Source organism: Coregonus lavaretus (genome assembly GCF_964263955.1).
Source record: "Coregonus lavaretus genome assembly, chromosome: 8".
NCBI lineage: Eukaryota > Metazoa > Chordata > Actinopteri > Salmoniformes > Salmonidae > Coregonus > Coregonus lavaretus.
This window is the reverse complement of record NC_139995.1, coordinates 31,740,538-31,768,155: the sequence shown is the minus strand read 5'-3', so window position 1 is coordinate 31,768,155 and position 27,618 is coordinate 31,740,538. Positions and strand designations below refer to the sequence as shown.

Genomic DNA, 27,618 nt, shown 5'->3' with positions numbered 1-27,618 from the left:
CAGAGGCTACTGTTTGGAGTGTGTTTAGTGGGGGGGGTGCGTGTGTGTTTTAGGGTGCTTCTGCAGAAGTGGGTCAGGCTGGACTCCCCGGAGCAAGGGGGCTCCCAGGGGTCGCAGGACCGAAGGGAGAGCCTGGTGCTTCAGGACCACAGGGATCCAAAGGAGACGGGGTGAGAACACCTAACTCAATATATTACAGTACTTCATCAGGCAGGCTTCATGGTGTTGCTGTGTTTAACCTGCTGTGTCTGTGTCTGTGTGTGTGTGTGTGTGTGTGTGTTTGTGTGTGTGTGTGTGTGTGTGTGTGTTGTGTGTGTGTGTGTGTGTGTGTGTGTGTGTGTGTGTGTGTGTGTGTGTGTGTGTGTGTGTGTGTGTGTGTGTGTGTGTGTGTGTGTGTGTGTGTGTGTAACAGGGTATTGCAGGTCCCCGTGGAGATAAAGGCGACCGAGGTCCATCTGGAGAGCAGGGACGTAATGGCTTTCAGGTGAGTGTGTGCTGCCCTGACCAAAGTGTTGGCACTCCCTGATGCAGGTTGTTTTACCCCTCTTCATTGTGTTATTATGGTTCTGCAGAGGTTGTAAAGACATTGTTGTAATGGTAGCTAATAGTAATCAGGTTGTGTTTTGGTTATTTCAGGGGACAGCAGGAGAACCTGGCAAACCGGGACAGGATGGGAAGCCGGTGAGAAGAGGAGGGGTGGTGGTGTTGAGGGGGGGGGGTTAATTGATATCAACAATCATACAGGTATACTGTGGTACTTGTTCATTTATGATGCCTTTTAGATATTACTGCATGGATGCACTCATCTGTTTTCAAAGAGACCGCTTCCAGGAGACAGATCCCAGACATCAAAAGAAAACACTGTTTTTAGTTCTTCAATAGCTTGGTTGTACTATAGTTAAGTAGATAATGTTGTGTTTCAGACACAGTGATCATAAAATGTCCAACCATACAGTAGGTGAGTATGATAATCAATGATGTTGTGTAATCAGCCGGGACTAACTAGGGCCCAGAATGTCCCTGGTCTGGAAGAACTCAGGGACCTAGTAGTCATAACATGTGCAGGAGGAGGAGAAAGATGGGTAGAAGGAGAAAGCGAAGTGAAGGTGTGGAGGGGGAGAGAGAAGATAAGATAACTCACGCTTCTTGTTTCATCCCACAATGTTTCGGAGCAGGGTCCACAAGGGCCAGCTGGTCCTCAAGGCCGCTCAGTGAGTAACAGTAACCCAGCCAGGCAGCCTCCTTTTGGGCTGGTCCTGCATATGAAAGCCTGTGGATTGGCTGCGAGCGCTAGGCAGCCGATGGAGCTGATGGAGCTACTATATCTGTTTCCTTTGGGCTGAGGCTACGTAGAACCTTTAGACAGGAACCTTTTGCAGCTCTGCTTCTAACTACCACTCCCACTCCCACTTTCTTCTTACCTCCCCTTTCAATATATCTTATTTTGATCTATTTTACTCCCTTTCTGTCCCTCCCTCTCTTTTCAACACTTCAAACTATCCTACTCTTTCCCTTCTTCCTCTCCCCCTCCTTCTTCCTCTCCTCCCTCTCTGACTCTAGGGCCTGCCTGGGTTCCCTGGAGTGCTTGGCAGACCGGTAGGTTTTTTCTGTGCTGCTGGCAGGCATGCTTGTGACCAGTAGGAGGGGCTGGGGGGTAGGGTGCATGTTTCGGAAGGAGGTGTACAGGGACAACGCATTGTAGCAGATGGGGGGGCCATCTCCCAGGGGTCTGAGACTAGAGTTGGGCCTTGATAGGAGACTTGTGACATATTAATCTGGACCACTGGTTTCCAGAGCACCCCTGTCATATCCAAGATGTCTAGAATGTTTAATGTATTAAACACCACACATCGTTACCTGAGATAAGAAAAAATATGATATGACAAACAGTAGCATACACTAGCAAATATCAAATGGACATAATAGGGTATATAGTGAATACTGAAAAATAATACATGTTCGTCAGATATTTAACAGATGTATTTTGCATTTGAGAGGCTTGAGTCTGCTGGCTTTCTGTGCATGTGGCTTCACCTGCTCTGTTGTCTGCTTCTTAGCTCTCCCAAAGCACTGTTTGCACATTGTATACCATGTGTGTGTCTTTGTGTGTTGTGCATGAATGCAGTTGTGTATTGTGTCTATGCAGTTTTGGGTTGTGTATTGCGTCTATGCAGTTGTGGGTTGTGTGTGTGTGTATGCAGTTGTGTATTTGTTTGTGTGTGTAAAAATGGTTGGGGGGATGTTCATGTATGTACTGTGTGTACGCACTTCTCTATGTGTGTATGTGTCTTTGTCTCTGTACATAGCATACATGTACAATTTGCTGTGTGTTTGTGTGTTGTAACTTGTATCATGCTTGTGTCATTCTGTGTGTGTGCTATGTCTTGGTCATGTGAATCCAGCATGTTCTTATCTCGTTTGCAGGGAAACCCTGGAGAACCTGGAATTAGAGGGTCAACTGTAAGTATGATACTCTCCTCTAACACACGCGCACACACACAGCGCTGTAAGTATACTGATGCTATCGGTTTGTAATTGTAGGGTCCGATCGGTACCAACGGGCCTCCAGGTCCACCTGGGGTAAAGGTGAGAACATCTTCCATGTAATTTCAATGTAAATGTACAATAAAGTATATCGTATCGTGTCTTCCATAATGAATAGCTACCTATTTATTCTCTGTGCCAGCTCTGATGCATTGATTAGTGTAGATATGGCTTAGGCTATAGTAGCTTAGTATTACGACACTGGAATGATATGATCATTGTAAGTGTATACCTTTTTCTTCTGAGAGTGTCTTTTTATCTCTGACAGGGTAATCAAGGAGTGCCTGGGGTTGGCGTTCAGGTGACACTTATTTTATGTGTTATATTGTGTATTTTGTCTTATATGGATTCTATATATTCCTGTTGTTTATTGCCTCAGTGTTTAGGCAACTACTCACCCATCCACAGTCAAAGTCACAGAGCTTTATAATAATCTATTTGAAATGAATCTCCTGTTCCACAGGGACTGTCTGGTCCCCAAGGCAGCATGGGACTGCCGGGACCTGGAGGGACTCCTGGAGCTGTGGTACGTGAAAACATCAGTCATCTATAAACCAACTCTCATACTGGAGATTTTAGCAGGCTAAACTGCTGCTCTTGTATATTCCCATTGGACTGGGGATTCCTCGTATGCTCACACTTTCCATTTAGGCCTACTGTAATTCAACAGGCCATTGACACAGTAATGTGTGTTTAATATTATATGATGTATCGTAATGATACTCTCTCTTCGCAGGGTCCATCAGGACCTCCAGGTCTACCAGGGCAGACGGTGAGTACAGCAGCTCCGTGGGACTCACAGCTCACATACTGTAGAGCCAACACACTCACACACACACACCTCCATCACCACCATAGTTAACACACACCAAGCAATTCACACACATCAGTTTTGGTGGTGACATGCAGTGTGTCTCTCTCCATAGGGCGAGGGGGGCAAGCCAGGGGTCCCAGGAAGAGACGGAATACCTGGAAAAGAGGGAACACCAGGGTTGCCAGGCAAACAGGTGTGTACTGTATGGTATCTGACTTTCTACATCCTACTGTGTTTATAGTATGTCTTATGATGGCATCCGCTTCAGTGTGGATTTGTCTTTGATAATGATTTTCAGACTGCTGCTTTTGTTCATTATCAAACTTTCTTCCCTCCTGCAGGGATTCGCTGGACCAATGGGCTCCACAGGGTTGAAAGGGGAGCAGGGGGACAGTGGCCCCCCAGGAAAGGTGAGTGAGAGGGGATCAGGGAGGTGATGTGAGGTTGGATTGAGCTCTCCTTAAGGCTAATTCAGAGTCCACAGCCGCAGAGTCGCAATAGTCCATTGTGAGACCACCGTCCACGGGGGATGCACAGCCCGACCACGCACCTCTCAACATTTCTAACCAACGTGGCTCCGCGGACGCAGTTCCTATTCATTTCAATGTGGTGATGGTTGGAGAAATTGCTTGAGCTGTGCTGAGAAATCAAAAACTATGAAAGCCAATGGTCCAATGTTCTAGAACACTGCTGTGCGGACCCGTACACATTTTGGACTCTGATAAGTGCTTTATTCAGAAGCTCCAGCTGCACATTTATCCCTCTTTTCTTTACTGTAAATGGCCATGACTCACATCCTCTTTATACAACGTCTCTCCAACTGAAATAAGAGGTAATCACTGGCATGAATAGGAGGGCAGAGACACATGTAAACATACGCAAACAATGACACACCAATGCTCAAGCATACTGTATGTGCACGTGTAAAGGATGTCACGCTGCTTGCTTAGCAAGTACCACTTTCTCCTGATTCGGCTCTAACCAGGGCTCAAATCCAGGACCTCTACCTTGCTAGCACACGTGACCTCCCCCTCAAGTGTCTTACCAGTCAGTGCCATGCGAAAAGCTAGCAATTCGGCTGCGCAAGTGGCGATACTTCAGGCTGAGGAGTAAGTTTCACACATCCCCATGTGCTACACATGCATGAATGCACACACACACACACACACACGCAGCATATGTTTTAGTATCCTTGTTGAGACCTAAAATGTATTTCCATTCAAATCCTATTTTCCCTAACCCTAACCCTTATCCTAACCTTAACCCTAAACCTAACCCTAACTCCTAAACCTGACCCATAACCCTAATTGTAACCCTAAACCTAACCCCTAAGCCTAAAATAGCCTTTGTCCTCATGGGGACCTGGGAAATGTCCTCACGAGGGAGAATTTTCCTTGTTTTACAATCCTTGCAGGGACTTTTGGGGATTTCCGGTACCCATGAGGATAGTAATACAAGCCCGCACACACGCATGCACACACGCACACACATTCACATCCTTCACATCATTCACCGGAAGCTTTAGCAGGATGTACTGCGGTTCAGGAGAAATAAGAGCTTTTGAAAGGACGAGATGTACTGTAGTTATAGACAGCACATCTGTTATTCTTTTCCTCTCTAGTTAGTGTAAAAACCAAATGACACTCCCGTTCATGGTCTAATGCTCTAATGAAGGTCAAAAGGCCAAAACAGTAGCATTATAAAAATGTTATATTTTACAAACATAGTGGGTGGGAGTTTTCTCAAGTTTTTACTATTGCTGTCCATCTTCAGTGTATTTGCAAACAACCTAATCCAGATGTGTGAGTTTCACGTCATGTTCTCCCTCCCTCCATCCCCTTTACAGGCTGTAGCAGGACCCGATGGTGTGAAAGGAGCACAGGTGAGTGGTTGTCAGGTTTACTCTTCCAGTCGTGGTAACATCCGGTTAGTGGTGACTACAACCTCGCCCTGTTGAACCAGTTTATGGAGGCACAATAGATACAACTCAGAACCAGTGAATCACCATACTGAATCATACTGAATCATACTGAATCATAGGCCAACCAACAGACATATTGTAGACGGCTTTGACTAGAGCAGAATGGCATGGGGTGGTCTAGCAGTTAGGGCCACTGTGCACAATCACATGTGCCGTGTTGGCGTGAGTTCAAATCCGGCCCACTGTCTCTCTCATCTTTCCTGTCTCCCTCTAAGAAAGAGAATACAGCAGAATGGCAATCCTAAGGTGAGGAACTAGGTGCAATAGAATAGGATGGAACAGAGTTTAATGTAATGGGAGTATGTTGGTTGTGATTGGTTCAGGGACCTCCTGGTGTGACCTTACCTGGGACAGTGGGAGAGAGAGGGCTGCCAGGGCTACGGGTGAGTCTGCTTGGTTGAACCAATGATTTACATATTTCAGCTATTATTCAGGCAATTACTATTCAGATTACCAAACATGAGCAAGAATGTGTTTAGTGATTTCTTGATGACCACGTGTTTCTAAAATGGCATTTTTCTAAAATCGTTGTCCTTTAGGGTGAGAGGGGTGACAAGGGTCCTGCAGGCATCAAAGGGGACAGGGTGAGTAATGTCACTTAAAACAACATTAGTCGACATTCACAGATACTACAGTATGACAGTGATGAGGGAAATGATTGTGTGTGTGTCTGTTTCTGTGTCTTGTTGAAATAGGGTGCTGCTGGTGAAAATGGGGAGCCTGGAGAAGATGTGAGTCACCTTTTGACATTTTGTCTAACAGATTCACGTCTAACAGATGTCTGTCTTACTTACTTCTCCATCCACTTTGTCTCTTCTAGGGGGGCAGAGGACCAGCAGGGCCTAAAGGAGACAAGGTAATACACATCACCAGCTGATTCCCTGTGTTTGTGTTTCCCTGGCTGCTAACCATGTGACAGTACTAACAGGATTTGTGTTGCAGGGAGAGAGAGGCATCGGACTGGCAGGGCCTCCTGGTCAGCTGGGACCTCAAGGGTTAAAGGTTACTATCATGGACTTGACAATACTTCTGAATGTTCTCATAAACATATATCACATATGTAGCTATGTTCATATTAACATATACAGACTTCTCAGTTTCTGCTCTTCCACAGTGAATGTGAACCCCTGTGTGTTTGTGTTTTAGGGGGACACAGGACACCCGGGCCCAGCAGGTCCTCCAGGAGCCCGTGGCGTAGCAGGGACCCCTGGTCTGGCTGGCCTGAGAGGAGAGAACGGAACCCCAGGACCCCCAGGACCTCTAGGACCCAGGGTGAGAGGGCCTATATCGCCATGGTAGTTGGGTGACTGGTCTTGTCTTGTTAGCCCTGCTCTGTGTTGTATGTTTATGTTGTATGTTGTCTCATCTCCAGGGTCTCCAAGGCTTTCCTGGTCAGACAGGGACCCCTGGAGCTCCTGGGCCCCCTGGACCCTCCGGCCTAGCTGTAAGTAGCCTTTACATTGATGACTTAATGAAGTGGGTGCGAGCGAGAGAGACAAAGAAAGAAATAATATAATATATTTTCTTATAAGTAGCCTAGCGGTTAGAGCATTGGGCCAGTAACCGCAAGGTTGCTAGTTTGAATCTCTGAGCCGGCTAGGTGAAATCTGTCGATCTGCCCCTGAGCAAGGCACTTAACCCTAATTGCTCCAGGGTTGCTTTCAATAATGGCTGATCCCTGGTCGTGACCCCACTCGCTGAGGGTGTCTCAGGGGGAGTGGGATATGCAAAAAACACATTTCCATTTCACACCAGTACAAGTTAAACACGTGTGAAACAGGACAAATGTAAGCACCCCTGTTTCACCTTTGATTTAGCAGATGATGTTATCCAAAGCAACTTATAGTCATGCATGCATTCACTTTTTATGTATAGGTGGCCCAGGGAATCGAACCCACTATGAGCCACGCTCTTCCAACTGAGCTACAGAGGACCAAGGAGAGAGAGAGACTTTGTGTGTTTGCGTTTGCGTTTGTGTTATCTGTTAGTGTTCATTATCAATATTTCTGTTTTTCCTTACCAGGGTACACCGGGAACTGCTGGAGGCAAAGGGGACAAGGTGAGTTAAGAAAGAGAAAACACGTCTTCCAAACGGTATAATATCTTATCAAATAGGATGTGGTTACTCATAAATCTTCCTCTTTAGGGAGCGATTGGAGCAGGAGTACCTGGATTGAGAGGCGAGAGAGGAGACCCAGGACCCAGGGTAAAACCACATCACCATTTGAGTTGGAATTGTATCTATATTTGACTGTTGTATTGTAGAGTTGTGTGTGTGTTGGGGGATTTACAGATTTGTGTGTCTGATGTTTGCAGGGGGAGGAGGGTCGAGCTGGTCTAGACGGGGAGAGAGGACTAGTGGTAAATCTCTGTATTTTTCTCTTCTCGTTCATCACTTATTCATCACTGTCTGTCTCTCCTGTATCTCTACGCCTGTCCATCTTATCACTATCTTTGTAGTGCTTCTGTCACAGTTTACAATTTATCATTAGCAATTTTGAGTCTACCACCTCTGTCTAGTGCTTGATAATTGCCTCACATAGTTCTATAGTGTTTGTTTATTACTAGAGGTCATTGATTGGCCAAACCCTCAATTTTGATCCAACTTAATAGAGTGAGAGAGAAAATGAGAGAAGGGGGAAGGGAAGGCTGAAGTGAACGTAGATAGAGCTCAAAAGAAATAAAAGCTCATCAAACAAAAGTTTGTGTGGCTTGAGCAGTGTACTTCAGAAAATAGAAATGACTCAAACGAATGGAAAAGTTCTGAAAGCAAAAGACGTCGTCATCTTCATCAGCATGATGCGTAAACCTTTAAATTGTTTCCATCTCCATCCCTACTATACCTTTATCCATTATTGTCAAACCCATTATCCCTCCATACATAGAACATACATATCCTGTTTCTCTGAGTGCAGTAGATTGCTCCTTACAGTGTGTTCTACCCTCCACTTTGATCTAATGATAGGCCTCTGTACTACCATAGCTCCTTTAAAAGCTGCCAGCCAGCCCCAGGTCCTCTGTCGCTATCTGTACATTAGTGTTACTGAGAGTAGCGCTGTTCTCCAAGGCAAGGGCCACTAAACCTCTTCACCTTAGCACTCATCAAGACCATACTCAGCCTCTCTCACATTAGTTGCCTGGTAACTTCTAGAAGGGGGCTGGGTACTGTAGAGTGCCCATGGCACTCCACTTTAAACTCAGATGAGACACACACACAGACAGGAACTCACCTATTGCGGTACACGCATTTCTCCTACAGAAGAGTGCTAGTTATGGTGCGTATAGAGAGCTATTTGTTGTAGTTTTGGACGATTTCTGGTGAGGATGTGCATGTGGGAGTATAATTATTTTTTTCTTGTGTGTGTTCTGTTTGATTAAATGTATTCCTCTGTGTGTGTGTGTGTGTGTGTGTGTGTGTGTGTGTGTGTGTGTGTGTGTGTGTGTGTGTGTGTGTGTGTGTGTGTGTGTGTGTGTGTGTACCAGGGCTTTCCAGGTGGCAAAGGAGGCAGGGGAGAGAAGGTGACTATTGTTCTCCACAGCTGTATTTTCCATCATTCTCTCTCTCTTGCTCTCTCTCTCTCTCTGTCCCCTGAGCATTCTGCTCATGTAAAATAATCAATTAAATGAACATGCCTGACTAGTGAGTCCTACTCTCAATATATTTCAGGGTGAATTGGGGCCGCAAGGTGACAAAGGAGAAAAGGTATGAATTATATTGTATGAGTAGTAATATTGTGTGTGTGTACGTGGTAGAATAATACAGAGAAGTGTAGAAAAATAGCAAAAGGGGAGACAATGAAAATAAAACCGAGAAAATATAAAAGTTGTGAAAATATTTTCTTTAACCTAGCTATCTTACAATTATGTTGTTCCCTTGCAGGGCGATACTCTCCTGGTGGGAGGACCTACAGGAGAGAAAGGCAACAAAGGAGAGACGGTGAGTGACCCTCTCAACCCTCAAAACCTCACAGCACTGATTATTGACTAATCAAATAAAACAATTGGTCACAAAAATACCTCAGAGCAGCAAGTATTGACTATGCCACTGCTAATCTGTGTGTGTGTGTGTGTGTGTGTGTGTGTGTGTGTGTGTGTGTGTGTGTGTGTGTGTGTGTGTGTGTGTAGTGGTCATTTACAACTGTTGTTCTCTTCTTTATCAGGGTGACCGAGGGCCAAAAGGGGGGCAGGGGGAGAAAGGCTTGAAAGGCAATGACGGCCCAGCTGGGGAGCAGGTGAGGTTGGGCTTGACAATGACAACAATTAATGGAGTTGGCAAGAGCACAAACAGCTCTGGGAGCAGGCTATTAATAACAGGAGTATAACTGTATGTGTGTCTCCACAGGGTCTGAGAGGTGAGCCAGGAGACAGGGGCTCTACAGGGTTCCAGGGGGCCAGAGGTCCAGGAGGACAGAAGGTGACTACATCACCTGACCTTTATCAATGCTTTCATCATCACTGCTGTGTCATATATGTCAGAACCAATATCATCGATAGTCAATCAATATCAGAATGTCCTTGGGTGTATAATGGTTGCATTGCACACAGTTTTCCCACCCGTCGTGTGAGAATGGATCATCACACAACAATATATCCTGTGAAAAGGAACACAGTATTGCTCAGACTGGATGCTGTAGGTGACTGTTGTACAGATGCAGTGTTTACATTTACATTTTAGTCATTTAGCAGACGCTCTTATCCAGAGCGACTTACAGTTAGTGAATACATTTTTTATTTTATTTTTATACTGGCCCCCCGTGGGAATCAAACCCACAACCCTGGCGTTGCAAACGCCATGCTCTATCAACTGAGCTACATCCCTGCCGGCCATTCCCTCCCCTACCCTGGACGACGCTGGGCCAATTGTGCGCCGCCCATGAATCTCCCGGTCGCGGCCGGCTGCGACAGAGCCTGGATTCGAACCAGGATCTCTAGTGGCACAGTTAGCACTGCGATGCAGTGCCTTAGACCACTGCGCCACTCAGGAGTGTATAAATATAAATAGTATAAATTCTCTGCGCCACTCAGTGTTCTAATGGGTTTGTCTTTGTGTCTGTAGGGAGAGGCAGGCCAGCCTGGTGTACCTGGAGAATCTGTGAGTCTCCCATTTAACCTTCAGTTATGAAAACAATATATACTTTTTCTTGACCACATGAACTGACGTGAAAAACTCTGGGCCCTAATTATAGCCTATAACTAGGATCTAGAGTGCTTCCTGGTCAGGTCACATGGTCAGGAAAAACTTCAGGCCCTATGACTAACTCCCCATTCACTCCCCTATTGATCGATAAAAGACTGGTTGATTGTGTTTTTCTCCCAGGGTACACCAGGAAAAGATGGAATGCCAGGCTTTAGAGGAGAGAAGGGAGACGTGGGAATAACTGGAATGCGTGGAATTAAGGTTTGTACGCCTGTGTGTGTGCAGCGTGATGCGTCTGTTTGTGTATGCGTCTGATGCTTGTGTCTGTCATTGTATTTGAACTGTCTTTGAGTTCATCCCCACTTGAAGAAGTTTGGTGCCAACCTTGATACGTCCTCTAAGCTCCAGTGCCAGCCTTCCAGATGATGCCACCAGTCATAACTCTTCAATGGCTCCAAATTGACATCACGTAGCGGAGGATTAGTATAAATTCAGCTGGAAATAGCCCAGGATAGAGTATGCTTTCATCCTCATATGGTCTATAAATACCTTTAATGACGGTTGAAAGTATAATTTGTGTGTTTATGTGGCATTCTGCCAGACTAATAGGCTATCAGAACCCCCTAACCTTCCTACTGTATACTGTGTGAATCACTGTCCTCTTCTAAAGTAAAGACAAAGTCTGTCTGAGGGACACTTTCAGATGTGTTCAGTGTTTTCTTCACATGACCTTGCCACACTAACGACAGTACAATCACAGCATGATAATCTGGGTTTAGTAATGACTAATGCAGAGGGCACAATATCAGCCAGCTCAGTCTCACCATGCTATCAGAACCCCTTCAACTTCCCCATATCTGTCACTAGCAATTATGCTCAACAAATTACTCATCCTTTACAGTGCATTCAGAAAGTATTCAGACCCCTTGACTTTTTCCACATTTTGTTATGTTACAGCCTTTTTCTAAAATTGATTAAATAGTTTTTTCCCCCCTCATCAATCTACACACAATACCTCATACTGACAAAGCAAAAACAAGTTTTTATACATTTTAGCAAATTTGAAAACTGAAATAACATATTTACATAAGTATTCAGACCCTTTACTCTGAACTTTGTTGAAGAACCTTTGGCAGCGATTACAGCCTCAAGTCTTCTTGGGTATGACGCTACAAGCTTGGCACACCTGTATTTGGGGAGTTTCTCCCATTCTTCTCTGCAGATCCTCTCAAGCTCTGTCAGGTTGGATGGGCAGCGTTGCTGCACAGCTATTTTCAGGTCTCTCCAGAGATGTTCGATCGGGTTCAAGTCCGGGCTCTTCCTGGGCCAATCAAGGACATTCAGAGACTTGTCCCGAAGCCACTCCTACGTTGTCTTGGCTGTGTGGTTAAGGTTGTTGTCCTGTTGGAAGGTGAACCTTCGCCCCAGTCTGAGGTCCTGAGCGCTCTGGAGCAGGTTTTCATTAAGGATCTCTCTGTACTTTGCTCTGTTCATCTTTCCCTCGATCCTGACTAGTCTCCCAGTCCCTGCCGCTGAAAAACATCCCCACAGCATGATGCTGCCACCACCATGCTTCACCGTAGGGATGGTGCCAAGTTTCCTCCAGACGTGATGCTTGGCATTCAGGCCAAAGAGTTCAATCTTGGTTTCATCAGACCAGAGAATCTTTTTTCTCATGGTCTGAGAGTCCTTTAGGTGCCTTTAGGCAAACTCCAAGCGGGCTGTCATGTGCCTTTTACTGTGGAGTGGCTTCCATCTGGCCACTCTACCATAAAGGCCTGATTGGTGGAGTGCTGCAGAGATGGTTGTCCTTCTGGAAGGTTCTCCCATCTCCACAGAGGAACTGGAGCTCTGTCAGAGTGACCAGCAGGTTCTTGGTCACCTCCCTTACCAAGGCCCTTCTCCCCCGATTGCTCAGTTTGGCCGGGCGGCCAGCTCTAGGAAGAGTCTTGGTGGTTACAAACTTCCTCCATTTAAGAATGATGTTGGCCACTGTGTTCTTGGGGACCTTCAATGCTGCATACATTTTTTGGTACTCTTCCCCAGATCTGTGCCTCGACACCATCATGTCTTAGAGCTCTATGGACAATACCTTCAACCTCATGGCTTGGTTTTTGCTCTGACATGCACTGTCAACTCTGGGACCATATATAGACAGGTGTGTGCCTTTCCAAATCATGTCCAATCAATTGAATTTACCACAGGTGGACTCCAATCAAGTTGTAGAAACATCTCAAGGATGATCAATCAAAAAACAGGATGCACCTGAGCTCAATTTCGAGTCTCATAGCAAAGGGTCTGAATACTTACGTAAATAAGGTATTTCTGTTTTTTATTTTTTATACATTTGCAAAAATCTATAAAACATTTTTTGTTTTGTCATTATGGGGTATTGTGTGTAGATTGATGAGGAAAAACATGTATTTAATCCTTAGAATAAGGCTGTAACGTAACAAAATGTCAAGGGGTCTGAATATTTTCTGAATGCACTGTAAGTATTTTAAGACTGGGACAGTGATCTATTCATGGTCAAACATAGTCCAACTCAGTTCTGCTGGTTTCTGTGACTGTAGGAGTCACTTCTTGTTCAAGCCCATGCTGACCTTCACACAACACACACCGGTTCTGACCAGCTGGTTGGTATTGGCAACTGTTGAAGTGAGTGACAGTTGTTGATGAGTCACCTTGTGAATGAGGGGTTGTGTTCGTTAGGCTGGGTTTGACTGGCAGCTGAAAGGACTGTCAGTCTATGTATAAGCTCTCTCTCTGTCTGAATTGGCAGTTTGGAGTAGTTTGTCCCACTGTGACTGACAGGGCCCCTCATCTGCCTCTCTAACTGACTAACTAACTGATCGTTTCCAGGGCGACCGAGGATCAAAGGGGGCGTGTGGATCGGACGGACCAAAAGGAGAAAAGGTACAGACAGACAGAGACAGAGACAGAGACAGAGACAGAGACAGAGACAGAGAGAGAGAGAGAGAGAGAGAGAGAGAGAGAGAGAGAGAGAGAGAGAGAGAGAGAGAGAGAGAGAGAGAGAGAGAGAGAGAGAGAGAGAGAGAGAGAGAGAGAGAGAGAGAGAGAGAGAGAGAGAGAGAGAGAGAGAGAGAGAGAGAGAGAGAGAGAGAGAGAGAGAGAGAGAGAGAGAGAGAGAGAGAGAGAGAGAGAGAGAGAGAGAGAGAGGATGAGAGGGAGAGAGAGAGGAGAGAAGAGAGAGAGAAGGAAGTTCAATTTAATCAACTTTATTTATCCCTGAGGGGCCTTTATGGGAGTTGCATGGTGAGTTTTATAATTAAAGTGTTTCATAGCCACTGTAACTATGACCTCTCTCCCTTAAGGTGTTAATAATGAAATTGTATAAGATTAACAGTAGGGGAAAAAGGTGTGGATGCACCATGGTGTGTCTTTCTAATGACCTGGCTATAGTGGACGTGGGCTACATACAGAAGGGAATACTATTGGACTTTTTGATGGTGTAGAATGTTTTTACCCTCTCTTTCTCTTTCTGTAATCAGGGAGATTCAGGGATCCATGGGCGGTCAGGGATGCCTGGAAGGAAAGGTGAGCAGGTAAGAATCATCCCATGAATTACACGTTTAGAGGGCTCTGAACAGTACACCATTGAGGCTGATATCTGGAATTTAGTATTAAAACTGTATTATCAGCCTTATCAGCCAAGTGTGGACATGTTACCAGGTGTTGTTGTATCTGTGTTTCAGGGAGAATTGGGTTCTCCGGGGGCCACTGGAACCGCAGGCAAGGAGGGACTGATCGGACCCAAGGTATTAGTCTATGTATTGTTTGTTTGTTTGTTTGTTTGTTTGTTATTTATATATATATATATATATATATATATATATATATATATATATATATATATATATATATATATATATATATATATATATATATATATATATATATATATATATACACACTACCGGTCAAAAGTTTTAGAACACCTACTCATTCAAGGGTTTTTCTTTATTTTTAATATTTTCTACATTGTAGAATAATAGTGAAGACATCTAAACTGAAATAACGCATGGAATCATGTAGTAACCAAAAAAGTGTTAAACAAATCAAAATAAATTTTATATTTGAGATTCTTCAAATAGCCACCCTTTGCCTTGATGACAGCTTTGCACACTTGGCATTCTCTCAGCCAGCTTCACCTGGAATGCTTTTCCAACAGTCTTGAAGGAGTTCCCACATATGCTGAGCACTTGTTGGCTACTTTTCCTTCACTCTGCGGTCCGACTCATCCCAAACCATCTCAATTTGGTTGAGGTCGGTGGATTGTGGAGGCCAGGTCATCTGATGCAGCACTCCATCATTCTCCTTCTTGGTAAAATAGCCCTTAAACAGCCTGGAGGTGTGTTCGGTCATTGTCCTGTTGAAAAACAAATGATAGTCCCACTAAGCCCAAACCAGATGGGATGGCGTATCACTGCAGAATGCTGTGGTAGCCATGCTGGTTAAGTGTGCCTTGAATTCTAAATAAATCACAGACAGTGTCACCAGCAAAGCACCCCCACACCATAACACCTCCTCCTCCATGCTTTACGGTGGGAACTACACATGCGGAGATCATCCGTTCACCCACACCGCGTCTCACAAAGACACGGCGGTTCTAACCAAAAATCTCAAATTTGGACTCCAGACCAAAGGACAAATTTCCACCTGTCTAATGTCCATTGCTCGTGTTTCTTGGCCCAAGCAAGTCTCTTCTGTCCTTTAGTAGTGGTTTCTTTGCAGCAATTCGACCATGAAGGCCTGATTCACACAGTCTCCTCTGAACAGTTCATGTTGAGATGTGTCTGTTACTTGAACTCTGTGAAGCATTTATTTGGGCTGCAATTTCTGAGGCTGGTAACTCTAATGAACTTATCCTCTGCAGCAGAGGTAACTCTGGGTCTTCCATTCCTGTGGCGGTCCTTATGAGAGCCAGTTTCATCATAGCGCTTGATGGTTTTTGCGACTGCACTTGAAGAAACTTTCAAAGTTATTGAAATGTTCCGTATTGACTGACCTTCATGTCTTAAAGTAATGATGGATTGTTGTTTCTCTTTGCTTATTTGAGCTGTTCTTACCAAGCTGACTTGGTCTTTCCACAAATTCACTTTTAAGAAGGCACACCTGTTAATTGAAATGCATTCCAGGTGACTACCTCATGAAGCTGGTTCAGAGAATGCGAAGAGTGTGCAAAGCTGTCATCAAGGCAAAGGGTGGCTATTTGAAGAATCTCAAATATAAAATATATTTTGATTTGTTTAACACTTTTTTTACGACATGATTCCATATGTGTTATTTCATAGTTTTGATGTCTTCACTATTATTCTACAATGTAGAAAATAGTAAAAATAAAGAAATACCCTTGAATGAGTAGGTGTTCTAAAACTTTTCACCTGTAGTGTATATAGTATAGTATATTTCAAAATGTATTAAGAGTACTGTGTATCGTTGTGTAACTACATGTCTGTGTGTTTGTAGGGTGACCGAGGCTTTGATGGAGTCCTGGGGCCCAAAGGAACTCAGGGAGAGAAGGGCGAAAGGGTGAGTCTTTAACCACAACTGAATCCACTCATAAAGTGCAGATCACCACTAATACTAAGGGCATGAAATCAGCAGAAGGCCAGGCAGGTTGACGTGATCAGAGAGTAGATTTATTTACAGGTCTTGGCGATCCAATTCGCGCCGCCGCCATATCATACAAAATATACAAGTAGATTTACCAAATATACACGGGTAATAGCCCAAAATAAATATCCTCTGTATCAGGCTTAACCTGTCCTATCTGAACAGACACAGGAAGAGGGCAAGACCTCACAGCCTCCGAGTCATGGGTAACTGCATACATGGAGTGTGTATAAAACTGGACGTGTCAACAGAAGTGGGAGGACAACAGAAGTGGTTGTATGGAAAGCGAATCAGCTAATTGGGCCGATTTGTTTTGCCATTGTTGAAAAACTGTAGCATTTTAGTTGATTGTTGAAAAACTGTAGCATTTTAGCTAAGCCCAATCGTAACCCTTTTCCTAACCTTAACGTCATTCTCCTAACCTGCCACAGTAATTCTCCTAAACTGCCACATTGCCATATACTACCCATCATTGTGACCTGTACGCTCTCGTTGGCTGGCCCTCACTACATATTCGTCGCCAAACCCACTGGCTCCAGGTCATCTATAAATCACTGCTAGGCAAATCCCCGTCTTATCTTAGCTCATTGGTCACCATAGCAACACCCACCCGTAGTCTGCGCTCCAGCAGGTATATCTCACTGGTCATCCCAAAAGCCAACACCTCCTTTGGCCGCCATTCCTTCCAGTTCTCTGCTGCCAATGACTGGAACGAACTGCAAAAATCTCTGAAGCTGGAGACTCTTATCTCCCTCACTAACTTTAAGCATCAGTTGTCAGAGCAGCTTACTGATCACTGCACCTGTACACAGCCCCACCCAACTACCTCATCCCCATATTGTTATTTATTTTGCTCATTTGCACCCCAGTATCTCTATTTGCACATCATCTTCTGCACATGTATCACTCCAGTGTTAATACTAAATTGTAACTATTTTGCACTATGGCCTATTTCTTGCCTTACCTCCATAACTTACTACATTTGCACACACTGTATATAGATTCTCTATTGTGTTATGGACTGTACGTTTTGTTTATCCCATATGTAACTCTGTGTTGTTGTTGTTTTTATCGCACTGCTTTGCTATATCTTGGCCAGGTCGCAGTTGTAAATGAGAACTTGTTCTCAACTGGCTTACCTGGTTAAATAAAGGTGAAATAAATAAAATAAAAATAAAAGAATCCTAACCTGCTACACATTTTAGCTAAGCCTAACCCTAACCCTTTTCCTAACCTTAACATCATTTTCCTAACCTGCTACATTAATTATCCTAACCTGCTATGTTAATTATCTTAACCTGCAATGTAAACATTAAGCTGACCCATGGTCACCTGGCTATGGCCGGTCTAACCAATAATGGAGCGCTGATGTTACACCCATCGCTGTTGATCCACCCGCTGATGTTACACCCATCGCTGTTGATCCACCCGCTGATGTTACACACATCACTGTTGATCCACCCACTGATGTTACACCCATCACTGTTGATCCACCCACTGATGTTACACCCATCGCTGTTGATCCACTTACTGATGTTACACCCATCGCTGTTGATCCACTAACTTATTTTGCAAAGCCCATTTTCAGACACATTCCAAGTATGCAGTTACCCATAGTTGGAGCCTCCCCTTGAGAAACCAAATTGAATCTGTCTAACAGGAGCTCAAACAGATACAGTGCATTCGGAAAGTATTCAGACCCCTTGACTTTTTCCACATTTTGTTACATTACAGCCTTATTCTAACATGGATTAAAATATTTTTTTTCTAAGAACCCAATGGTCTCTCTGACAGAGCTCCAGAGTTCCTCTGTGGAGATGGGATAACCTTCCAGAAGGAGAACTATCTCTGCAGAACTCCACCAATCAGGCCTTTATGGTAGAGTGGCCAGATGGAAGCCACTCCTAAGTAAAAGGCACGACAGCCCGCTTGGAGTTTGCCAAAAGGCACCTAAAGGACAAGATTGTCTGGTCTGATGAAACCAAGATTGAACTCTTTGGCCTGAATGCCAAGCATCACGTCTGGAGGAAACGTGGCACCATCCCTACGGTGAAGCATGGTGGTGGCAGTATCATGCTGTGGGGATGTTTTTCAGCAGCAGGGACTGGGAGACTAGTCAGGATTGAGGGTAAGATGAACGGATCAAAGTACAGAGAGATCCTTGATGAAAACCTGCTCCAGAGCGCTCAGGACCTCAGACTGGGGTGAAGGTTCATCTTCCAACAGGACAACGACACTAAGCCCACAGCCAAGACAACGCAGGAGTGGCTTCGGGACAAGTCTCTGAATTTCCTTGAGTGGCCCAGCCAGAGCCCAGACTTGAACCTGATCTAACATCTCTGGAGAGACCTGAAGATAGCTGTGCGGCGACGCTCCCCATCCAACGTGACAGAGCTTGAGAGGATCTGCAGAGAAGAATACAGGTGTGCCAAATACAGGTGTGCCAAGCTTGTAGCGTCATACCCAAGAAGACTCTAGGCTGTAATCGTTGCCAAAGATGCTTCAACAAAGTACTAAGTAAAGGGTCTGAATACTTATGTAAATGTGATATTGTCAGGGGGGGGGGGGGAGTTTATTATAAACTTGCAAACATTTCTAAAAACTTGTTTTTGCTTTGTCATTATGGGGTGTTGTGTTTAGATTGATGAGGGGGAAACAAATAATTTTTAGAATAAGACTAAAATAACAAAATGTGGAAAAAGACAAGGGATCTGAATACTTTCCAATTGCACTGTACATAAGCACTTGCCCCTCCCAGGACCATACAATTAGCCAATTGGCAATTACAACCAATAAACTGGTTCTACAATGTAAAAGACCATTTCCACATCTGTTGTTACATTGGTACATTCCTCTTAATCAGACTTAATGATTATTAAGGATATTTCATTACCATTCATACATGGAACAATAATGTTATCTTATTCAACGTACTGACGCATATTTCTATGCGCACTGAGGTGCGAGCGCTCCTATTACGCACAACCAGAATGACAGAGACATAGGACACAGACACATGGAACTTCGACATAACCCGGGAAATATGAACAAAGGAAACCATACATTGAATTAAATAAACATAACTTCTACCTCTTGAGTCTTGCGAACGTTCATGTGCGCACGCCCACTCAGAGGGTAAGAAATTGTAAATTAAAATATATTGTATCAATCATGAAACAGAAATATCTAAGTGTTGTAATACATGAAACGCTAGCAATTGTTGTAGGATTAGCTGGAATATAGATTTACCACACACAGAATTTTATTTTCTATCAAGTCCTGTGACTCGAGTCCACAACTCTGGGCAATAGTATACACACAACAGTGTCATCTGGATACAGGTGTTTGTAAAAAAAATTTGCAGATAGATCAACATTCTTTTTATAGACAGTAAAAAGTACAGGACCTAAAGCCGATCCTTGTGGGACACCTTTCGTAATATCAAGGAAACCTGACTTAACACCATCAGAAAAAACATATTGTATCCTGAACCAATTACATGACTCCTGATCCATATCGATTACAGACAATCTTTGAATCAATAAAGAGTGGTCAACACTATCGAAAGCTTTCAATAATTAAATAAAGAGGGCAGCACAGTGCTTCCTCCTATCCATACCCTTTACCGCATCATTTAACACCAAGGTTGCAGCAGAGATGGTGCTATAACCTGGCCTGAAACCAGACCAGTGAACACTTAGAATACATCTTATAGCTAGGAAGGATCTAAGCTGTAAGGGTTGGTGTGAGGTGTGACCCAGGTGCGGTGCAGGTTAGACAGTAGGCAGTAGGCAGAGATGGTGAAACAAGGAACTTTACTGATGGCCCGAAGCCAGGATACAAAATAACAGACTTTTCACGAAAAAGAAAGGCGGAGCAAATAAGACTCCAAAAAACAGGCAGACAGACAAAAATACGAAATACTAACTAACTATGACTGAAATAATAAATAAACAGGGAGAACACTTCTCAAGTACCTGTCCATACGTCCCGCGATCAGACACTGATTAGTACTGCTTGGCATAGTGAAACTAGCAGAGAAAACTGAGCAAGGGAACACAGGGAAGTGAGGGCATAAATACACAGGTGAATCAGATAGACACAGGTCACACCAATAGGAAGATGATTAGTCCCGACTGTGAGTGAGGCGGTGCCTAAGGTTGTAGGAGGATGACACCTAGTGGGTTGCTCCGGAACTGTGACCCCCTCCTGTAACACTAAGCTGACAGTTTATTAATGGTTATTTAATTTTTTTTATCTAGGCAAGACAATTTCGAGATAGGCTGATAATTATTTAGGTCGGAGTGGTCACCACCTTTGTGGAGAGGGAGCACATAGGCCACCTTCCAAACCCTGGGGATAGCACCCAAGATAATCATCTGATAAAAAATAGATGTCAATGACTCCACAATCATGGGAGCAGAAAGATGCAGCAAGAAAGGATCAAGTAAATCAGCCCCAGTGGATTTTGTTTTACATCAATATTAATCAAGGCGTCTAGCACATCACAAGTAGAAATGTCACATGAAAAAAAAGATTCACTAGAAGTAGACTGATCTTCCATCGAGCCAACTGGAGGCTGGGAGAGGGAAGAGCAGTTGAATTACTGACCAGGATCAATTAAACCACCATTTATTTCAAATAAAAAGCCTGCAGAGATAAAATGCTAATTAAAATCATCACTTATCGAATTTTTCTCAGTAATGATGCCAGTGTCTGACACAACTTGCTTAGGCAGGGAAGGAGAGGAAGGAGTTCATTGTAAATGGTATCTGTCTGTGGCTCTCTCCCTCTTCCTCTCTACAGGGCCCCTCAGGTATCCCCGGCCCCCCAGGCCCCAGAGGAGTAGATGGGGCCTCTGGACTGACAGGGTCTCAGGGACCCGCTGGAGCTAAGGGCCCTGAAGGCCTCCAAGGACAGAAGGTATTCACTTGCTTTGGTTGTTGATGCTATCTAGTTGTGTTGTAAATTAAACATGGTTCAACGTGGTTGTTGTCGTTGTCAGGGGGAGCGGGGGCCTCTTGGTCCTGCCATGATAGGTCCACGCGGTATCCCAGGTATACCAGGAGACAGAGGCGAGCAGGTGAGTTTCTCCTCTCTACTGTGCAGTATGTCTGCTTATACAGTATCTAACTGCAACTGTCCCTCAATAACTCCCTCAAACTGGCCACAGCACAGACACAGCAGTGACACTGGGGACCTTTTTCTAAACATTGTGCACTATATGGAAAGTTTGGAGACTTGGAAGGTTTTGTAAAGACATAATACATTTAATCCCTGAAAACACAGCTGTTGTTCCTTTCCAGTTTATATTTCTGGTCCTTCGAGGTGGATATGTACCCAGTGCTTAGTACATCTGACCTTGGGATCATAGAGCTATTAGTTTGTTCAAGTGCTCCGAGAACAGTTTCTTTGTCAGCTGTGTGCTGTGTGTTCTAATACCTGTCTCTGCTGCAGGGGGAGTTGGGTCCAGATGGAGCCAAGGGAGACAGAGGAGAGCCAGGCTTGACGGTCAGTGCTTCACCTGGGCCTCGGCCCAAATCTGCTGACTCTACCACCAACCTGCCTACACAGACACACACACATATGCACACAAATACACAAACACACACATTATAAGGCTGTCACGTCTCTCGGTCTCTTACTCTCCTCCTCTTCCCCTCTGGCTCTTTGTGCAGGAGGATGAGATTCGGACATACGTCCGCACAGAAATGAGCCAACACTGTGGTAAGTCTTAAAGTCGCCTGCCAAAAGTCCCAATCCAACATGCTGGTGTCCTCAGTTAAACTTCAGTTCCTCATCATCAAGTGAAACAAGTAATGGTGCTAACACATCTCTATTGAACATAATGCTCCACAGAGTGTGATTCAGATCCTCTGTCCATTTAGTTATTCTCAGTGCTATTGACTTTCCCTGTAATGAAAGAGAGAGTAACATTCTCTTTTCCTCTCCTCCCCTTTCTCTTTGTCTTTCAGCTTGTGGAGGTGAGTGGGGATCAGTCTGACTCGTGGACCAGGTGGGATAAGGGCAGTAGCTAGCTTTGGCATTAACGTTTCCATTAGATGTATTATTAGTTGTATGTAGTCAATGTGTTTTTGGTTCTGACGTGTCTGTACTATGTAGTCTTGGTTCTGTTGTTATGTGGTGTGGTCCATGTAGGTGGATATCTGTTCTAATCAATGCTTGAAGTGTGCCAGTGCTGACCTGCTCAGAATATTGGCTCTAAAATATGATGAGTACTGGCAACTAAATATAAATAGTACCGGCACCCAAAATGAGTACTGGTATCTATTTCAGTCCACTTCAACCACTGGTTCTACTGTATGTTCTCATGGGTGTATATGTTATGTTTTGGTGGTGTCTGGTGGCTATGTTTATGTGTGTTACTGACCAGCGTGGATGTCCTGTTATTGTTTTTATGTTCCTGGCCCCTCTTCCTTTCCCCCCTGTCCCCCATCCCGGCCGGCTCTCAGGTGTTGTTGTGACAGAAATCCTGCCCCGCCCCAGGGCGCGCCCTGCTCCAGAGCAACAGCTGGCCCGGCAGGGCGAGGAGGGCAAGGATGGTGAGTGTGTCCGTCCATCTGTCCAACTGTCCTTCTGTCCCTCATCTCTACCCCATCAGTCTCTATGTCTGTCTGTCTGTCTGTCCGTCAGTATGTCTTAACAAACAGCCCAGGGGGATGCTGTGTCTGGTTCTAAACAATGGGCCCTGTTTTCTCATCAGTAATCTCTGAACTGAGTGGACTGAGCCCCTGGTGAAAGTCCAGTGTTGCGCTGTAGGAGTTGGGTGGTGTCTCCCCTCTGGCCGTGGGGTGGTCAGTGAGGGGTCGGGGTTAGGGGTTAGGGTTGTGATCGGTGTGGCGCCCCCTGCCCTGTGCTGTGTTGCAGGGCGTGAGCTGCGTGTGGTGGTGAACACCAATGACCCCGACTATGAAGACATCTACTCTATAGAGAGTTATGATGATCCCATGGCTATGGAGCAGAGCATCCACCTTAGCCCCGCTGCGAATCAGAACGATGGTAGGTCTCACGCACACACCCTTAAAGGGATAGTTTGGGATTTTGGCAATAAACTTCCCCAGAGTCAGATAAACTTGTGGATACCATTTTTATGTCTCTGCATCCAGTATGTAGAAAGTTAGAGGTAGTTTTGTGAGCCAATGCTAATTAGCATTAGCGCAATGAATGGAAGTCTACAGCTCCCATAGACTTCCAGTCATTATGCTTACGCTAGTTAGCAATTTAAAAATGGCATCCGTGAGTTCATCTGACTCTGAGGAAGTAGATAAAGGGTTTCAGTGCCAAAATCCCAAACTATACATTTAACCCTCAATCTAACTTTAGTCTCCCGAGTGGCGCAGTGGTCTAAGGCACTGCATCGCAGTGCTAGCTGTGCCACTAGAGATCCTGGTTCGAATCCAGGCGTAGCCGGCCGCGACCGGGAGACCCATGGGCCGGCGCACAATTGGCCCAGGGTAGGGGAGGGAATGGAATCGAACCAGGATTTGAACCAGCTCAGTTGGTAGAGCATGGCTCTGGATAAGAGCGTCTGCTAAATTACTATAAAAAATCACACACTGAGCACAGTCTAACACACAAACCAACCCTGAATCCCCTTCACACACTACCATCAACATGCAGCTTCCTGGGTGTCTCTGTTGTGTATGTGTTGTGTACAGTGGTCTGTTCTTAACTTGAGATACATGGGTATATATAGCAGTCTTGCAAATCTCTAATTTCCAACAATATGGGATTTACGTGAAACGTTAAATTATGTGCATGTTTCTCAAATTAGGATTGTATTTGTGCGTTTTATTGTGTTGTTGATGCAAAGTGTGTCTGTTTTGTGTTGTTAGTGTGCTTATTACAGGGTGTCTGTTGATGGATGTTGATGTTTGTTGTATGATTGTGTGTCGACAGGTGAGACTGTCACTGTTGACCCTCTGAAAGCAAAAAGGCCCAGGAGAGAGGTCAAAGGGGAAGGTAAACCCCGCCCACCTCCTCCTCTTCACTACTGGGGCGTTTCAAGGGTTAACTCCGCCTCCACATCTCTGCATGCCACGGGCCTCTCTAGCATGATGGTTATTGATGTTAATCTCTGAAGCACATATACACACACTCACAGAAAAAAATTTACCAGTTGAGAAATCGTTTTTATTTTCTTTGATTGCTGTCGATAACTAATCAAAACACCCAAGCATATCTGAATTTGGGCACATTGAATTGTTTTTGTTTGGCAAATTGACAAAAGTTACTAATAATAATATACATAGAATTATACTGAAAACATTTTGTTTTATAAAACTTGAATGGATTTGACCTTACAAGCCATCTTCAGCTTTTATCCCAGATATAGAATTTAGATTTTCTATCTCTTAAAGACTGTTAATTGTATGGTCACTTATTTCATGTTCATCACAGAATGTTAAGCTACTGTTAATACTAACATCACATTCAACTAACATTCACCTAGCTTACTGTACCTTTTGGAGCTTGTACCACTCACTGTGGCTAAGCCTCTGTTCTGATTTCAGCTTTTTGGCCACTCGCTCGCTCTCTCTCTCTTTCTCACTGTGATTTTCCTCACCGTGTGTGTGTGTGATGTATTCCAGCTCCAGTGGACCTTTGCGTGTTGCCCCTGGAGGAGGGCAGCTGTGGGAGGTTTACTTTGCGCTGGTACTTTAACAGCCAGGTGCAAGCCTGTAGACCCTTCATCTACAGCGGCTGTGAGGGCAACGCCAACCGCTTCCTCCATCAGGAGACCTGTGAGGAGCGCTGCTTCCCCGAGGACACAGGTACACACACACACACACACACACACACACACAGACAGAACTGTTCAAACACGCAAGCACACATAGTAGCTTACTGTGCACACACACACATATCAATCAATCAAATGTATTTATAAAACCCTTTTTACATCAGCAGTTGTCACAAAGTGCTATACAGAAACCCAGCCTAAAACCCCAAAGAGCAAGCAATGCAGATATAGAAGCATGGTGGCTAGGAAAAACTTCCTTTCTAGGCAGGAACCTAGGAATAAACCTAGAGAGGAACCAGGCTCTGAGGGGGCACGAAACCGGACAGGAAGATCATGCCAGTGACTCAACCCACTCAAGTCGACTATAGCGAAAAAAGCCTGGCAAGATGTGATGCACCCCTCCTAGGGACGGCATGGGAGAGCGCGAGCAAGCCAGTGACTCAGTCCCCGTAATAGGGCCAGGCAAAGACAGCAAGGGTGTTTCGTCAATCCAGTGCCTTGCCGTTCACCTTCACACCCCTGGGCCAGACTACACTCAATTATAGGACCTACTGAAGAGATTAGTCTTCAGTAAGGACTTAAAGCTGAGACCGAGTCTGCGTCTATCACATGGCTCGGCAGATCATTCCATAAAAATTAAGCTCTATAGGAGAAAGTCCTGCCTCCAGCTGTTTGCTTAGAAATTCTAGGAACAATAAGGAAGCGTGCGTCTTGCGACCGTAGCATATGTGTAGGTATGTACGGCAGGACCAAATCGGAGAGATAGGTAGGAGCAATCCATGTAATGCTTTTGTTGGTTAGCAGTAAAACCTTGAAATCCACCCTAGCCTTAACAGGAAGCCAGTCTATCACTGCCTAGCACTGGAGTAATGTGATCACATTTTATTTTTCTAGTCAAGATTCTAGCAACTGTATTTAGCACTAGCTAAAATGTATTTAGTGCCTTATTCGGGTAGCCGGGGAGTAGAGTATTGCAGTAGTCTGGGGAGACACCTTGTGTTGGATGTTATTACATAGATTTGATTACATGTTATTACAGGTTTAATCAAGTTGTGTTTGTGTTTGTGTGTGTGTGTGCATGTGTGGGGGTGTGTGGGTGTTGGTTGAGACCCACAATAGGAGGCTTAAGACCTGGACATACATCATGCTGAATACACACATTCATGCTGCACATACACGCACATACAAATATATCTCCAAAACGGATTGTGTTTTGTTGCAGATGCTGTTCCTTTGAAAAAGGGGCGATGATGAAGCGCATGTCATGACCACCTCCTCTCCACCCTAAAGAATGGCAACACAATATTTAAAGCTATAAACATTGGCAGGGTTTTGAATATACAGCATATAGCATTGATGGATCTTGGCTCATGGCCACAGGTCACGTTGATCATTTGATTATTTATTTCAAGTACATTTATATTACGTTAACTCTGCAGCCAAACTTTTAAATCCCCCTCAGAATTACATCAAGCGATTACAGCAGCACCGTATTACAGGAAGAAAATGTTGTCCAAACATTGATGCAACCATACCACAGAATGCAGAATCTGTCTTTGGTGTACAGGTAATGAGTTCCAAATCTGTCTACTAAATAGCTGTTCTGTATATATAAAGAGGTGTGCACAATAGATGTTATCATATTTGTCCAATGTGATGTACATATAAATGTATATTTTTATTACCTGGAAAATAGTGTTTTGTGTGTCCTAATGATTCATGTTAAACTCTGCATGTTTTAAACTGACAGAGAAAAGGTGCTATTTTAAAAGGTATTTTTGTATTGCACATTTCATTTGTTGTTTTCAAAGAAAAATGAAAGTTTGTATTTTCACCAAGTTTGATGTTCAAATTGCAAAAAGCACACTCATGCTGCCTTGGAAACATTACTCATTGTTTTATGAAATATATGAATAAACCAGAACATTTGAATAATAGTATTTCTACAATGTTTAAAAAAAAATGAAAAATACTTTTAGTAGTGTTAGTTTGGATAGGGCTTGGGTCAGCACACTGGGATATATGATGATGTACGGCTAGCTTAGAAGTATATACAGTGCATTCGGAAAGTATTCAGACCGCTGTACTTTTTCCACATTTTGTTACATTACAGCCTTATTCTAAAATGTATTAAATTGTTTTTACAGACAATACCCCATAATGACAAAGCAACAGCAGGTTTTTAGAAATGTTAGCACATTTATAAAATAAAATAAACTGAACTATTACATTTACATGAGTATTCAGACCCTTTACTCAGTGCTTTGTTGAAGCACCTTGGCAGCGATTACAGCCTCGAGTCTTCTTGGGTATGACGTTACAAGCTTGGCACACCTGTATTTGGGGAGTTCCTTCCAATCTTCTCTGCAGATCCCCTCAAGCTCTGTCAGGTTGGAGGGGAGTGTCGCTGCACAGCTATTTTTAGGTATCTCCAGAGATGTTTGATCGGGTTCAAGTCCGGGCTCTGGCTGGGCCACTCAAGGACATTCAGAGACTTGTGTGGTTAAGGTTGTTGTCCTGTTGTAAGGTGAATCTTCAACCCAGTCTGAGGTCCTGAGCGGTCTGGAGCAGGTTTTCAACAAGGATCTCTCTGTATTTTGCTTCGTTCATCCCCACAGGATGATGCTGCAACCACCATGCTTCACCGTAGGGATGGTGCCTGGTTTCCTCCAGACGTGACGCTTGGCATTCAGGCCAAAGAGTTCAATCTTGGTTTCATCAGACCAGACAATCTTGTTTCA

At 44.3% G+C, this 27,618-nt stretch overlaps 1 protein-coding gene across 1 annotated transcript in view; it reads left to right on the top strand.

The window, feature by feature from the left end:
* Positions 1–27,110, top strand: part of LOC311134011 (uncharacterized protein) — a gene marked incomplete at its 5' end in the record, with an annotated part of 137,760 nt that extends 110,650 nt beyond the window's left edge. Inside the window, 40 exons of the mRNA XM_084167625.1 lie at positions 54–170; positions 637–681; positions 1,561–1,596; positions 2,425–2,460; positions 2,542–2,586; positions 2,813–2,845; positions 3,008–3,070; positions 3,281–3,316; positions 3,471–3,551; positions 3,700–3,768; positions 5,205–5,240; positions 5,663–5,722; positions 5,879–5,923; positions 6,160–6,195; positions 6,282–6,341; positions 6,486–6,611; positions 6,712–6,783; positions 7,363–7,398; positions 7,486–7,545; positions 7,656–7,700; positions 8,823–8,858; positions 9,007–9,042; positions 9,220–9,276; positions 9,500–9,571; positions 9,682–9,753; positions 10,396–10,431; positions 10,657–10,737; positions 13,339–13,392; positions 13,989–14,042; positions 14,193–14,255; positions 15,967–16,029; positions 20,920–21,036; positions 21,119–21,196; positions 21,571–21,624; positions 21,792–21,844; positions 22,587–22,676; positions 23,002–23,133; positions 24,034–24,096; positions 24,726–24,908; positions 26,100–27,110. Coding sequence (XP_084023751.1) covers positions 54–170; positions 637–681; positions 1,561–1,596; positions 2,425–2,460; positions 2,542–2,586; positions 2,813–2,845; positions 3,008–3,070; positions 3,281–3,316; positions 3,471–3,551; positions 3,700–3,768; positions 5,205–5,240; positions 5,663–5,722; positions 5,879–5,923; positions 6,160–6,195; positions 6,282–6,341; positions 6,486–6,611; positions 6,712–6,783; positions 7,363–7,398; positions 7,486–7,545; positions 7,656–7,700; positions 8,823–8,858; positions 9,007–9,042; positions 9,220–9,276; positions 9,500–9,571; positions 9,682–9,753; positions 10,396–10,431; positions 10,657–10,737; positions 13,339–13,392; positions 13,989–14,042; positions 14,193–14,255; positions 15,967–16,029; positions 20,920–21,036; positions 21,119–21,196; positions 21,571–21,624; positions 21,792–21,844; positions 22,587–22,676; positions 23,002–23,008 — 2,160 coding nt within the window. The 3' untranslated portion in view covers positions 23,009–23,133; positions 24,034–24,096; positions 24,726–24,908; positions 26,100–27,110. The remainder of the gene's footprint in view (positions 1–53; positions 171–636; positions 682–1,560; positions 1,597–2,424; positions 2,461–2,541; positions 2,587–2,812; positions 2,846–3,007; positions 3,071–3,280; positions 3,317–3,470; positions 3,552–3,699; positions 3,769–5,204; positions 5,241–5,662; positions 5,723–5,878; positions 5,924–6,159; positions 6,196–6,281; positions 6,342–6,485; positions 6,612–6,711; positions 6,784–7,362; positions 7,399–7,485; positions 7,546–7,655; positions 7,701–8,822; positions 8,859–9,006; positions 9,043–9,219; positions 9,277–9,499; positions 9,572–9,681; positions 9,754–10,395; positions 10,432–10,656; positions 10,738–13,338; positions 13,393–13,988; positions 14,043–14,192; positions 14,256–15,966; positions 16,030–20,919; positions 21,037–21,118; positions 21,197–21,570; positions 21,625–21,791; positions 21,845–22,586; positions 22,677–23,001; positions 23,134–24,033; positions 24,097–24,725; positions 24,909–26,099) is intronic.
* Between the last annotated feature and the right edge of the window lie 508 nt (positions 27,111–27,618).